Source organism: Thunnus albacares, chromosome 21 (assembly GCF_914725855.1).
Source record: "Thunnus albacares chromosome 21, fThuAlb1.1, whole genome shotgun sequence".
NCBI lineage: Eukaryota > Metazoa > Chordata > Actinopteri > Scombriformes > Scombridae > Thunnus > Thunnus albacares.
Window position 1 is genome coordinate 23,888,576 of NC_058126.1, and position 14,635 is coordinate 23,903,210.

The following is a 14,635-nucleotide window of genomic DNA, read 5'->3' on the forward strand; positions in this document are numbered from 1 at the left end:
ACCAAACAAGGTGGTGTCATGAAAGTTCACCTAGAAACAATAATGACAAAAGAACTTTTTTTTAAAGATATAACTATTTATTTAACTTAGCAAGGTTAACAAAGTTAACAAATGCTCTGATCAATAAACTACCATTCTAAAATCTAATTCTACCAAGCAAAACACAAACAGCTATGTACAGGGTTGAGCACATGCATGGGAATGCACGTGTGTGTGTGTGTCTGTGTGTGTGTGTGTGTGTGTGTGTGTGTGTTTGTGTGTGTGTGTGTTTGTTTGTGTCTGAGAGAGAGAGAAGATGGCGATGGTGCCTGATGTGATGACGTTGGCGGTCTGCGACAGGGATGTGACTATGGGAGGAAGTGACGTCACACAAGACCCGAATGGCGGATCATCTCAATCTCATCTTCAACCTCATGTCCCCTCCAAAGACCTTATAGTGGTTGAATTCACTTTCTCATTCTCATTGTATTGAGATGTCATCTGTTCTGCTTTCCTCAACCGCAGGTCTGAGTTTGACAACTACTATTGATCCTCAACCTGGCCTTGTGGTTCGGCGGCAACAGCTTTTATTCACACCATGTCCTTTTCAACTCTCAAGCTGCCAGACCCCTGCAATAGTTCAACCAGGGCACATACTGGAGATAGTTGGATCCCAAACTATACTGCCGAGTCTTTGTAACCCGCTCGTTGCTCATTTGCAACCTGTGTGGTGCCCCTTCCCATCCCACCACATGCACCCTCTCTGCTCCTCTGCCCCACACCTCAGCTGTGGAAAAGCAAAGTCCCACTGTTTTCTGTGGCTTACCACCAGCAGCTCCTCCACTGTCCATCACCCCCAAATCATCCATTGCCCAGCCATCCACCCTTGGCTCTCTCCCCAAAAGTGTGGATAAGAGAAGAAGACCCAACCTCTGCAAGGGTAGGGGGATGATCTGCAATTGATCATGCCATCTCCCTCATCTGCCTCGCAGGCCAAGGAGTCTGGTTGTCCAAGGCGGATGTTACCAGCTCTTTCAAGGTCCTTCCTATCCACCCTGAATATTGGCATCTTTTCTGAGTCCTCTGGAGGGGCGCATACTATTTTGCTGTGTTTTTGACCTTTAGCTGCAAGTGTAGCCCAAAAATCTTTAACTCCTTATCTGAGGCTCTCTGCTGGGTTCTGTCGAACAACTACAAACCCCCGTAAATCATTCACCTACTTGATGACTTTCTCACAGTTATGCAGCTGCTCTTTTTTTAAGTTGTAGACTTCAACAAAAAAGGCAGTGTGGTGTGCCTCGTGTTTTACAACCTGCAAAAAGTGCTCTATCTGATCAAGGCTGTATTGGGTGTTCTACTGCTTTTACTGTGGATTCTATGGTGCTTTTATGTCTGGAGCACTGGACCAAATGAATTTTCCCGGCTGAGATAATAAAGTTGGTCTGAATCTGTATCTAAAAAACTGTCATAAAAAAGTCTCTTACGCAATTTTCTACAGAAGTACAACAGTTGTTGTGCAACTGGTCCAGTACCTTCTGCTATGCTTTGTGAAAGCTATCAGATGTGTGTTGTCATAGTAACAATCTTTCACAACTTATTTATGTTGGTCATCACAGTGACAAAACTTCATCAGGAGGGTGACATGTCAATTCCACAATGAAATACAGCAGCAAGAAAGGCACAATTTCACTTTAATGAATTCAGAGTAAAAATTATATTTCATACATTCAAAATGTTAAGACTTGACAATGGGATTCCAGCTCTTTCTGTATGAAGGTCAGATGGGCATTACTGAGCAGTATTGTCCATATCAGTGACATGATTTAGCACAATGACTGCAGTGAACTCCAAACTAGTTTGTTCCCCAGGACACAGATCAGGTAAGAAAAAGATCCAGAAGATGGAGATTGAGAAAAAAAGCCCTCATGACTTCAAAAAAACCCTTTTTTTTCATTTTTGCACTATTTTCAAAATGGTCTTCACTCTTGATTCAAAACTCTGCTTGCTGTCAATTTCAGACTTTCACTGTCAGGTTTGGTCCTGACTTCCTGAAGTCAACAACATTTCTTGATTTTATCAACATTTTACTCAAAAAGGACTCTTAAGCACAGTAAAAGAATTCACTTTAGACCTGCCTCCCCTCCCTTGTTTTTATTACTCAGTTATTTGTTTATTTAACTTGGACCATACAGATAAGCACATTACATACAGGTAATGCAATACTTTATGAATGAAAACTCTACCTAAGTTCTATTTTTGAAGAATTTGACCATGGTGTCATTTTACCTTTTATAGTTTTTATAAAAATGATTACAGGTGTGATTATTGATTTGGAGGCCTGCACCCTGATAACCACAGAGTAGGATATATGTGATAAAATCATGGCATGTGTATACATTTTAGCTGCTTCAAGAGATATACATGGTCTTACCAAACAAAAACAGTTAGTAGTCTAGACAATTTCCTTATATGGGCATCACACTTAAGTTGAGAATGCAAAATGACACCTAGATATTTATGGATCCCTCCAGACATGTTTTAAGACATATAAAAAATACTCTGCTTGAAATAAAAGAATCTGTCTGATATGGTTTTTCCAACAAAACCAGTTCAATTATCTTGTTAAAATTCTTAAATCTATATCTTGTCTTTCTCCTTCATTAAAATTCCAGAATTTATGAATATGCAAATATTGTTCATTGTCCATTTTCAGTGTATGTGCACTGGAGGCTTCAGGTTTCACATCACACTTGTATAAGCTGCATACTGGACCATGATTGGCTCCAAACTAGTTGTGATGTCATAAATCATGCTCCTAGTTTTAAACTCAGATTTAAACTTTCCCCTTTCAACAGATGAAACAGCCTTTTAGTGTCAAACCTTCCTTTACATCATACTGCACATTGTAGCATAAAAATTTAAGTGAAGGAACAATAAGGAAAAACACATTTTTGGGGGGACTTTAAGCTGACTACAACTGAGTCATCAGAAAATGTAATTATAGGATACTGTATATCTAATTTCTTATAGAAACTTCTTCAGAAATGACAAAACCATCTGACAGTGTGGAAATAGTTCAATAATGTCACAAGTGACATTATCAGTGAGAAACAAATTTCTTCATCTTTATCAGGAAAACGTTGAGACAGAAGCACAGACTGTAATAAACCACACCCAAAGCAGGATGACATACTAGTATACAAATCAAACATACACTCCTCACATTGAAAAAAGTATATATTTATTATAATAAAAATATAATACAGGATAAAAAAAGTTGTCAGAATGAATTCGGTACTGAGAGACAAAAAGACATCACAAGGAATATTTGAATACAATATGTTTTTGTATTTTGATAAATATCATAGTGATGTTTCAAAAGAGATAGGTGTAGGAATATTATACAGATCATTTAGTGTTGCCTCTTTAAACTGTTGTTTCTTTAAAAAGAAAAAAAAAACCTTTATCAAACTGGATGTGTAATGCAATAATAGACAGTGGGCTGCAGGTTTCTAATGGTGAATAAAATATAATTTTTCATGCCGTCCTGCTGGATTATCTGAAAAGTTTTTTAAGTACAATAAGTGTATGGTTTAATTTGTTAAATCAATCACTTTTTAATATTAGAATTGTGCAAATTTAAAAAAAAAATGTATTTGATTTTTTGGGGGAGATAGTATTGATTTATATATATAATCTATATTCCTGTAATATTCCTTTGAGATTACTGTTGAACAGCTTTGTTTTCAGGTAAATGTATCAGTGGGGCTGGTGAACTGAGAACTTCATTGATCTGAAATATTATTATGTGTATTAAGATCAGTCTGTATCCTTTCAGCCCAGCATCAGTAATAATATTAGACCATAAAAGACGAGTCAGCATCTCATGGTTTAATGGATGGATGTGAAAAAAACGAGTGTAACCAAGTGTTTTAGTTGCGTAACCACAGTCAGCCCAAACCATGATCTTTACCTAACTTTAACCATCTGACACTTTTGCCATGTTCAGACTAACACTGTGTTGTGCCTACACATAAGTGTTTCAGCCATGTTTTTCAGTTGTGTGTCTCACGTATGTCTGTCTGACAGAACAGATACGCTTCTATTTTAACAGCTGTCTACACGCGATAAGTAACAGCTCGCATTTCATTCGCACTACACCTGGAAGTCTATTGTCTTTCATTTTTAGTAACTGCAATGATTGTGTGTTGTAGTTATTGTGTAGTGATTGACCTGCACTCACTGTGCCTGAATGCATCCTGAATGTAGACACAGATGGAGCTGTTGTGATGCTGCTGCTCTGCTAACGTGCTGCATACACTAAGCGTCCTGTGTAGATGTGGTGTAACATAAGAACTGCATGTAAAACAGCTTCCTCATTCATTTCATCCTTATATTGACCACTGCAATGGGGTTCTTACACAGAACTGTCTTTTCAGTACTCTGCTCTGCTCTCAAGGTCTCAACCTTGTCTGAGACACATTTGGCCTTGTCTTTGTCAGCCAATCCCTGCTCCTTCCAGACCCAGACCCAGACACACACACACACACACACACACACACACACACACACACACACACACACACACACACACACACTTTTCTGGTACTTCCTTCCCCTTGCTGGCTGACTTATATGGAGTAACTTCAGCTGAGCTGTGAGACAGACAGTTTTGGTCCTCAGAGTCAGACAACAGGCCAGGCGGTAAGTCAGCTCAGCTCAGCCTGATCCTCATTCCCACAAACATCTGATTTGAGCTCCTTGGAGGATCTCATTTAAAGGGATTGTTTTCTAATTCTCCTTATTTGCATGCTTTACAGAAGCATGCACACAGAATTTAATAGCTCTTATATAGTACTACACATTTTCAAAAGCTTGACAATATTTAGAATTTTCATTTCATACTGACTGGACTGCGTCATTGCATCTTATTGTGAATGCTGTGTATGATGGTTGCATTTGTGTTTCTGACAGATTTCCCTGCTAACATTTGAGGAGAAGATGGAATCAACAGCTCTTGATTATAACTATACTTATGACGATAACGATGAGAAGCCGGTTGAACCATGTAGTAGTGATGGTGAAAACTTACTGGGAGGTCAATTGTCCACCATTTACTACTTCATGTTTCTCTTCAGTCTCTTTGGCAACGGGCTGGTCCTGGTCATCATCCATCGGTGAGTAGACAAACAAAACTCTCAAATTCAGAAAAAATATTGGTTTAGTAGTTTAAAGCAATTAGAGGTAGAAAATGTACAATTTGTAAACTTGTAAAATACACACAACCCTTATTATAATTACCTGTGAATTTCAGGATAATTGAAATAGTCTACAAAGAGTAAATTAAAGTAGTAATCCTTACAATTTAGCATCAAGTGTGATTTAATACTACTGATCCCAGAATTTTGTGAGCAGAAAACACTAGTGAAGCAACTACTTTGTTAAAAATACAACAGAAGAGCAACTGCTACAGCTCTGATACATTGTTAGGAGAGTGAACAGTGAGGCTGACACTAATGAGATAAAATTAAAAACAGTCGTGCTGGATTATAGTCACTTGTGTATGTGTTGGCAGTTTGACTCAAGTGTGCAAATGTGGACCCCGCCACTGACAATTAAAACTACTTTGTAGACAGGTTACTAAATGTAAATGCATTGAATGTCTCTTGCTCAAAAATGCAGGTCAAAAACAGCATCAAAAATTCTTCTCTGGGCTCTTACAGAAATTGGCACAAGAAAAGGAGGGGTGTTTGTTCCCCTCTTGGTTAAAAGAACATGAAATTTGTTATGTTAATCTTATTATGGTAGTGATTAGCAACAATGTCTCCTAAAAATTTGATTCATATTTTACTTTTGGGAGAAACATCACCTTTGTCTGGATAAATTCACTTTGGTTGATGTGAAGTGCTAACCAAGAGCCATGCTAGCACATGACATTGCTGATGTTAAACAAGTATAATGCTTACCATGGTCACCACCTTAATTTACATTTCTAACAAGTGCTATTTAGCATTGAACACAAAGAACAGCTGAGGATGATGGGAGTGTCATTAGTTTTGAGGTGTTTGGTCAAAAAAATGAAGTACCGGTCAAATTGAAATACTAACTTGTTGGCACTAGATTCCTACACAGACTACTGTATATCTGGGTGACGCACGCATTTTCAACTTTGATGCCAAATTTGTCAACTCACATTACTGAGCTGGTTGTGCATGTCCTACTTTGCAATGTAGACCAGAGCAGAAGTGTTGCACTCAATCCTGCAAAGCTGCACAATGTGCACAAGTCATCAATATATTATCAATAACAGGCAGTGGTACACTGAAACACTCGAACATCCTTCATGATTCAAAACTAATGTCTTGCAATCTCTTAATTTCAAAGTTAAAAATGGCCTTGACAGTTCAAATAAATGCCTGATTACGAAATGTCATTTTCCTGGAGGTTATGCAGTGGTATCAGGATAAAATATTAGGCAATTACAGGCAGTACAAGAAGCTAGCTTGCACACCACAAAATCAAAAGACTGAACTGAGAGAATTGTGTAACATTGAACGAGTGAACTTCCTCTATTTCAGGACTCTACAGTATGACCTGTCAATCAATGGATTTCAAAGCAGTTTATCTAGTTGACACGCTTTACTTAAATTGATGCTAAAGATGTTCAGATTTACTTCACTGCCACCAACCAATCCACAGTTTGGAAATTATTGCAAAATATTACTGTCAAAAATGCTTGTGTGACCTATAGTCTCTGTTTTTTCTACATTTAACGGTTTAATTGGCCACTTCTTAGGTTTGAGAAGCTGACCACTGTGACCAACATCTTGCTGCTCAACCTAGTGGTGTCCTCCCTGATGTTCATGAGCAGTCTTCCCTTCTTGGGAGTCTACAAGCAGCTCTCCTACTGGATCTTTGGCGAAGTAATGTGCAAGATTGTAGGCAGTGTCTACTACCTGGGCCTCTACAGTTCTGTTCTGTTTCTAACTCTCCTGACCTTCGACCGACACCTTGCTGTCGTTTACTCCTTGCGTGCGTCGCAAGTGAGGAATCAACGCTATGCGCTGCTCTCCTGTGCTGTGGTGTGGCTGGTCAGTGGTCTAGCGTGCATCCCAAAGATGATTCTCCACAAAACTTTTTCTACTCTCATCGACAATAAAATGTTCTGTCAGGAACATCCTGGCAACACAATGTCTATTGATGACAAGCTAAGAGCATCTGGATTTTACCTTCAACTTTTCCTTTTCTTGCTCTTTCCTCTGATTGTTATTGTGTACTGCTATGTTAGGATTGCTATCACTGTCATATCATCCAAGATAGTTACCAGGTTCAAGACAGTCAGGCTGATATTTGTCATTGTCCTGTTGTTTTTTATATGCTGGACCCCATTTAACATTGTAGAACTGATTCATGATGATGATGATGATGATGATGATAACCCGTCCTGTGATGAAAAGAAGAAGAGGGGTTATGCACGTGAAGTCACTCATGACATTACTTACATTTACTTCTGCATCAGTCCCATCTTCTATACATTTGTTGGTAAAAAGTTCCAGAGCTACTTCAGACAGCTGCTGGTGAAACGCTTCCCAGGGTTAAAGAAGCATATTTCTGTCAGTCAGGTCAGCAGAACCAATATGTCCACAAAAAGTACACAGAAAAGTATAGAGTTGAGTTGAGTTTTAGGGTTTGGAACTCCTTTGTATCTCAGGACTGCCATGTGCTCAACAAACCATGGTTTTACAGCAACTGAAGGAAGAGAGAGAACATGTTTTGAAAGTTTGTTGTCCAGCACAAAACAAAGCTGCTACCTCATCATCATGCACATGTTATCAAGACATATGTAAATGTGGACATAAGAGGTATGTTTAGCTCAGCTACAGGAAGAGATGGATCCTTACAGAAAAGCACTCAATTCCTTCTTTGTATATACAGTAAAGACTTTATGTCAATTATGTGAGCTTGATTTTCCTGTGAGTTTTAAGGTTTTATTAAGGTTTCATTAAGGTTCATTTACAAACTAATTTGGGAGACCTTCTGTCCTCTAGTTGTCAGATGTTGATAAACAAAGCTCTGCATTTAAAGTTGAGTAACTCCATTTGTAAGAAGAAATCTAATGATCAACATCTGCCATAACCCCCGAAGTATTCACGCCTGTGCCTTTATATGTGTCAGACCACACTTGGTTATGCACCACAGTGCCACAATCATGATTTATTTTATACAGTGTTCTCTCAAATTTTGCACCCAATATTACAGTTAACTGCATCACCTCTGTGTGACAGAATGTAAAAGTTGGGCTGCTGAACAAAGTTAAGGGGGAAGAGATCAATAGTTCCTTAATCCTTACATAGTTGAGCAAATGTTAAAACTCTTTGTAAAGGACTTTTGGATGTGATAGAAAAGTGTTTTGCTCTGTATTTTCACCATACAGCCTAAACTCTCATTTGTAATGGCTATCTGTATCTCTGACAGCTTTTCATGACTTCACTTAAATTGGATTATTTCTAAAATGTCAGTATAGTGTGTAAAAAAAAAAGTTTAGAGGTCTGGCTTGTAGTTTTTCTCAAGGCTGATTAAGTGTAAGAATTTACATTATGATAAGAGCACTTTGTTGAACACCAGACAGTGGAACTTTAGCTGCATCCAAATAAAGTCCAAAACAATGAATCAAGCATGTATAATCATTGTCCAGTCACTTTCCATGCCTGTAAGTATATCTGCTCTGATTTTTGTTTGGTTGGTTTAATCTTGTGTTTATGGGTTTTTTTTATTATTGGGTGTATAATGAATTATGTCCTATAAAAAGAGAGTCGATATTTTACATTGATGATTCATTCTTTGTCAAGTTTCATATGAAGAATTTTTTACTTGGAAAAAAAACAGTGAAAAAGCAGCACCAAAAAGGGAGTTAAAAGCTTAATGGTTTGTTGGGTTTTGTTTGGTTTGTGTGTGTCTAAATCCAAACTATTTGATTAAATCAACCCTTTTAAATCACCAGGCTACATGTTTCCTTTCTTCACATCACACATTTTTCCAGAATATACGTACATACCTTTTCAAAACACCCCTTTTACTGAAAACATTCTTTTAAGAAAGCAACTGTCAAGGATTTGTGTAGAAGTTCAAATACATGTTTCTCATGTCCATGTTCAGAAGAGGACAAGACCACCTGATTACATTGCTGATCTGGACAGTTTTCCCCCACATAACCAAGAATTGAAGTACAGAGCTAAAAATGTTGTTATGAAGAAAACTGGCTCAGGGGAGCAGACCTGGACATATTTTTATCTTCTGCATAAAGCCTAGTGTCAATATCTCTGGTGAAAAGATTACAGGATCACTTCCCCACATTACAAAAAATACTGTAAATGTTTTCTCACTACTTTTAATTTTACTTGTCAAAGTTTTTGACTTTGGTCCAGACTGCAATAATTATCAATGAGTACTGGATAAACTGCCAATGAACTTATGTACAAACATTCTTTTTCCCCACAGAATGAATGACTGGAATGACTTTGGTGATCCGTTGACTTTTCATCTAGAGCCGTCAGCAGTTTACATTTTTAATTTGTTCAACACTTTGGTCTGGATCAAATACTGGCAAAACTACTGACATTCCCATCATCCTCAGTTCAGACACCAGCTATCTGTGATCAAATGTAAATACTATGTTTTAACACAGCCAACTTAACAATATAATTCAAATTTAGAAAGGTTCCTGTTTCTGTTGTCAGATATTGGAAGCAGTGTGAAATTTGATATCAGCACATAAAGTCTACCTTAACCAACAGTCATTATTAAGCTGTTGCACTGCAGATAAAATCATTATCTCATGATCAATATGTCATCACAGAGAAAGTTAGAGATGAGTGTCATGGAAATTAAAGATGAATTCACAAAGAGTGAGTTGTCTTTCAGAGTTGTGATATACAGAATATCCACGCCTTAATGCATAGTCCAACTCAAAACATTCAATCATTGTTACATTCTTTTCATCATGTTCTGTTCTCCAAAAGTAATATTGCAAAATGCTGTCTTTGGCTAATATATGCTTAATCGATACATTTTACACACAAATGTCATCATGATTCTGGAGGAGTTTAGTCTGGGATTGAATCAGATTGTAGAGTCTTCAACCCATGTACTTTGTGCCCAGTAAAGGGCCACCACCATGGAGAAATTACTTGCACTCATGATGCATGGTGGTATGGATTCCATCTTTTGATTATCCTGTGATCAGGGATAATGTTCTTCAGAAGAAGTGACTGCTTGAGGTTTGTCTAAATTATCAATGTTTATTTTACACAAAACACTGCACTGTACACGAGGTGTGTACTAAAGCCCTGCATGGGACTGTTTTCCTAATCCCGCTCCCGCCCGCTGCTGCTAGATACCTGACCATTACCACTCGCTCCTGCAATAAGTGTGTCCACACCTGCCTGCGCCTGCAAACTTTCTGACCATTCACTCGTTGTGTCTTCTCCCGTACAGCAGGGAAGACACATTACTTTACTGCGTACTATTAATAAAGAGATGCATACTTGTTGGTAATAACATAGCGAAATTGCGAAATATACATTCATACTAGTGCAATAACCAGTTATTCTAGTGCAATAAATATGCCTATTCTATGGCAGAATTACATTGTATTCATTTATTTTAGTCTACTTATTATTTTAGAACATGTGTTGCTGTCTTTGGTTGGTTTATTTTGCTTAGTTTCCCTGTGTCTTTTAATGCACTGATCAGGAGTAGTGCTCCTAATGATGATGGCATGCGATTTGATGCATACAACTTACATGCTTACAACTCTGTTACCTCCTAAATGAGTACAAGAAGTAATAACCTGCAGTATATGCAATATGCACACATTGTTTGGTGTTTCTGTTCTCAGTACTGTAGCAGATAGTAGTGTCAGGGGGCACCAGGAGGAGTGCAGACTAAGCATTCGGCCGGGCTCTGTGAGAGTTTGCCTGCAGCATTGCCTAAATCCCGGGACCTGCAGTATATTTTTTGACCGCTCACTCCCGCCCACAGCAAACCACCTGTTCCCGCAAGATTGCATTGGGTCCTGCGAGACCTGTGGGATCCCAATCCCAATGCAGTTCTCTACTAAGTACAATTACTCGCAACCTGTAAGGGATATGGAGACCTTACTCTGTCAGGTGTCATAACCTGGCTCCAAGGGTTATGATTCTTGCTTTGGGTGCGAGAGGTCCCAGGTTCATGTCCTGGACGAGCCCTCAGTATGTCATAACCCGGCTCCTAGACCATGACAAATATGGGAATGGACACAGCGGATGGCAGTAAAGTACAGATATTTATTATAATAAAGTAAACAACTGAAGAAATAATTAAAAATGTGGAGTATGTCAGTCAATAACATCAGTAATGTAGGTGTGAATGTGTGAACAATGAAGTGTAAGGTGCTGTGGAGTAAAAACAAAACTAGAATCAAATGAAAAACCAAAGCCTGCGGCTGCTGGCTGAGATGCATCAAGGTGAGAGAGAGAGTCTGAACAATGCTGGGAGTTGGCCTTTTATGCTATAGCAGCATTAGGCACAGGTGCTCTGAATTCGATTGGCTGCCACACCCACATTCTCCCAGACACCTTATAACAATAATTCATTGCCACACCAGCATCATTTCACTTAAGGTAGGTTAGGCAGGGGCCATCACACAGGGGCTTGAACGAGTGAGGTTGTTTCAGCTGCTGTGGTCGTAAACAGCAGGTGAGAAGTCATCACTTCTCTGACATATGGCCTCCGTTGACTTTCAGTAGGTTTTTAAACCTCAGAGAGAGCGGCCTTCACCTTCAATTACCTCTCTTGCTCATCTGTGAGCGGTGTGGGATTTTCTTCCTCTCTCCTTGGGCCTCTGTCTCAAGTGGCAGCACCTTTACCCATACAGTGGCTGGCGGGCACCCACACTGCTCTCTTTGCAACCTGCTGAGGTGGTGGTGAGGAGAACCTGGTATGGTCCTTGCCACCTGGTCTGGTTCCAACATGAATGCCATTTTCTCTCTCTACTACCCCTCCACTTTGTGAGTGGCAGGCACAGTGTTGTTTTAGGTCAATTCCCAAATATTCAGATAGTAAAATGATTGCTTTGTTCAAAAATGTGTGCCATTATCATTACTGATATTTCTTGGAATCCCAAATCTGAAAATTATTGTCTTATCAACACCTTTGCTACAGCACTATTGTTTTTGACATCTTTCACAGAAACATTTTGAGTAATTGGAGAAGCCTTTCGTGTCTGATGGAGGATCACATTGTTGGTGTCTTTGGTCCCCACTCTTGTTGGGGGTGGTAACTCAAGAACCTTGGAGTATTCAGCGAGGGTGGTGTGCCAGGACCTTTCTGGGGTTGTGGTCTTCTTCTCCTTGAGGGCTGGTTTGTGGTTGAAGATGTCATAGCGGGGCCGCATCTAGGTGAGAATCCCATGTATCTTTTTTGAGACACTGCACAGACTGGTTTGAAGCCCTCCCTGACCTATTGCTGATACTACTGCTATTGCTTTCTGTTTCTTTTATTTACCTCTTCCTGCCGTAGCATAAATGTTTTCCAATCTCCAGTAAAAGGAATGAACTTCTTTCTTTATTTGACCTCTCTTCTGCTTTCTTTTATCTTGCTCTTCCTTTTTCTCCATATTCTTTTTTAATTTTTTCCAGCTGTCTTGGGCTGAAACTCCTTCTGAGGGGAAGCCAAATTCTGAGACCTTAAGTTGACTACAGCTTTGTTCACCATATATCTTCAGCATATATTGAACTATGGGTGAGACATTACACATTTCACATCACTTGGTTCTTTTTCCTGTTAACTATTTTTGGTACCAATCTCTCAGTGGTCTGATTGTAATTACTCTGTAATTATCAAGAAGTTATCTCTTCTATGCAGACCTCGTCCCTTTTCCTGGTTTTGAACCACCTCATCACTCATTAATAAACAGGTGATTTAATCCTTACTAAAGTTTACGGAAAGCAGAATGTTTTACTCTTTGGGTGTTTTACAGCACCTAAGCTGAATGAACAGAGACGGAGAGAAAGAAAAAAAACTTGCTTGTAGCAGTGCCTGTGTCTGTGAGAGGAAAGAGGAAGAGGGAAAAAAAACTCTGCTGCAGCTCTTCTGTGTATTAAATCAAATCCATTGATATTCATTCAATTTTGAATTTTTTCTTATTAAAATGTTGAAATTTTATTCATTCACCACATAATTAGACACTCTTTCTGATGACACGATGTGCTCAAATCAAAAAATGAAACATTCAGACTGAAAATGACTTTCCCAGCCTCACTGTTATAATTCCAGACGTCCTGTGCCCACCAAACAGCATCAGAGAAACACTGATTTTTTTTTTATGTGAACATTGCATTTTTCCGTATTTTTCACGTCTCAGACCTTAATCAGCTCATTAGGCCTGAGGCATGTCAACAGTTCTCATTTGGAAATGTCAGCTGGTGCCAATGTCAGAGCTTTACAAATACTCTGACTCTTCAAATCTTGCATGAACACTCAGCAACCATGGGTTCCTCTAAGCAACTATGTAAGACTCTGAAAATGAAAGTTATTGATGTCCACAATGCAGGGGAAGGCTACAAGAAGATAAGTGTTGTCAGCTTGCAGTTTCCACAGTGCAAAATGTAATTAAGACATGGCAGTTTAGGGGAACCGTGGATGTCAAGATGATATCTGGAAGACCAAGAAAACTCTTGAAGACACCTGCTTGTATGCTGGTCAGAAAGGCAAATCAAAACCCCTGCTGGACTGCAAAAAACCTGCAGGAAGATTTAGCAGACTCAGGAGTGGTTGTGCACCGTTCCACTGTGCAGTGATGCTCGCACAAACAAGACCTCCATGGAAGAGTCAGTAAAAGAAAACCTTATCGGTGTCCTCATCATAAAATCACACATATGCAACGGACCATCTGCAGAAGCCTGATGCATTTCAGAAACAAGTACTGTTGTAGGATAATGAACCCAGGAATTTAAGAGGAAACATTTAATTCTTTCAAAAACATTATGATTCCTTTTGGCCTAACAATCTGTCTGTGTGGGTGCAGGAGCACACACACACGGACCCAGTGACTTCTGACCTAAAGGCATAAGGATGTCAAGGAAACATTGGACAGGACTAAAAATCCAGGCTTCTCACCACCAGTTATGGAGAGAAAATGAACAGTTTTGGATATTAAATTGGACTTTGTTTTTCTTCTCAGATACAAACAGACTGCTCAACCTGGATGGGCCATCCTCCCTTCTTATGCTAGCTCCCATGTCTTAAGTAAATTTTGAGAGAACCTGCTTTCCTTTGAGTGGCTCTCCTTCTCTCTTTTTTTTTATATACAATAAAACATCTGAATTGGTCAAGAATGCCACCAAAAATGTGTAAAATTATGTATCTAGACTTATCTAACAAATGTTAACTTTTGATGTGTTTAAAATAATTTAATTTGGTTTATTATGGGAATTCAAACTCTGCTTCAAAATGTGCAAATTGTAAGTCACACATATTATTGCATTTGATTTATTTGATATAATGTATTATGTGAAAGTGCATCTTTGAGCTATGGTTCGATTGCTAGGATAATGCTTTCTTAATAGGTTTAATTACAGATTGGCAAATAAAGGTTTATTGATTTTATTCTGTATTT

General features: G+C 38.8%; 1 protein-coding gene across 1 annotated transcript; it reads left to right on the top strand.

The window, feature by feature from the left end:
* Positions 1-4,568: 4,568 nt before the first annotated feature.
* Positions 4,569-7,930, top strand: LOC122972920 (C-C chemokine receptor type 1-like). Its single transcript, XM_044340343.1, has 3 exons — positions 4,569-4,683; positions 4,954-5,156; positions 6,776-7,930. Exons 2-3 carry the CDS (start codon positions 4,981-4,983, stop codon positions 7,656-7,658), a joined length of 1,059 nt encoding a protein of 352 aa, XP_044196278.1. The 5' UTR covers positions 4,569-4,683; positions 4,954-4,980; the 3' UTR covers positions 7,659-7,930.
* The last annotated feature ends 6,705 nt before the right edge of the window (positions 7,931-14,635 follow it).

Excerpts from the sequence above, each read along its gene's own strand:
- LOC122972920 (XM_044340343.1), top strand. The coding sequence starts at position 4,981 with ATGGAATCAACAGCTCTTGATTATAACTATACTTATGACGATAACGAT. Across the intron at positions 5,157-6,775 it reads GTCCTGGTCATCATCCATCG|GTTTGAGAAGCTGACCACTG; the intron begins GTGAGTAGACAA and ends GCCACTTCTTAG.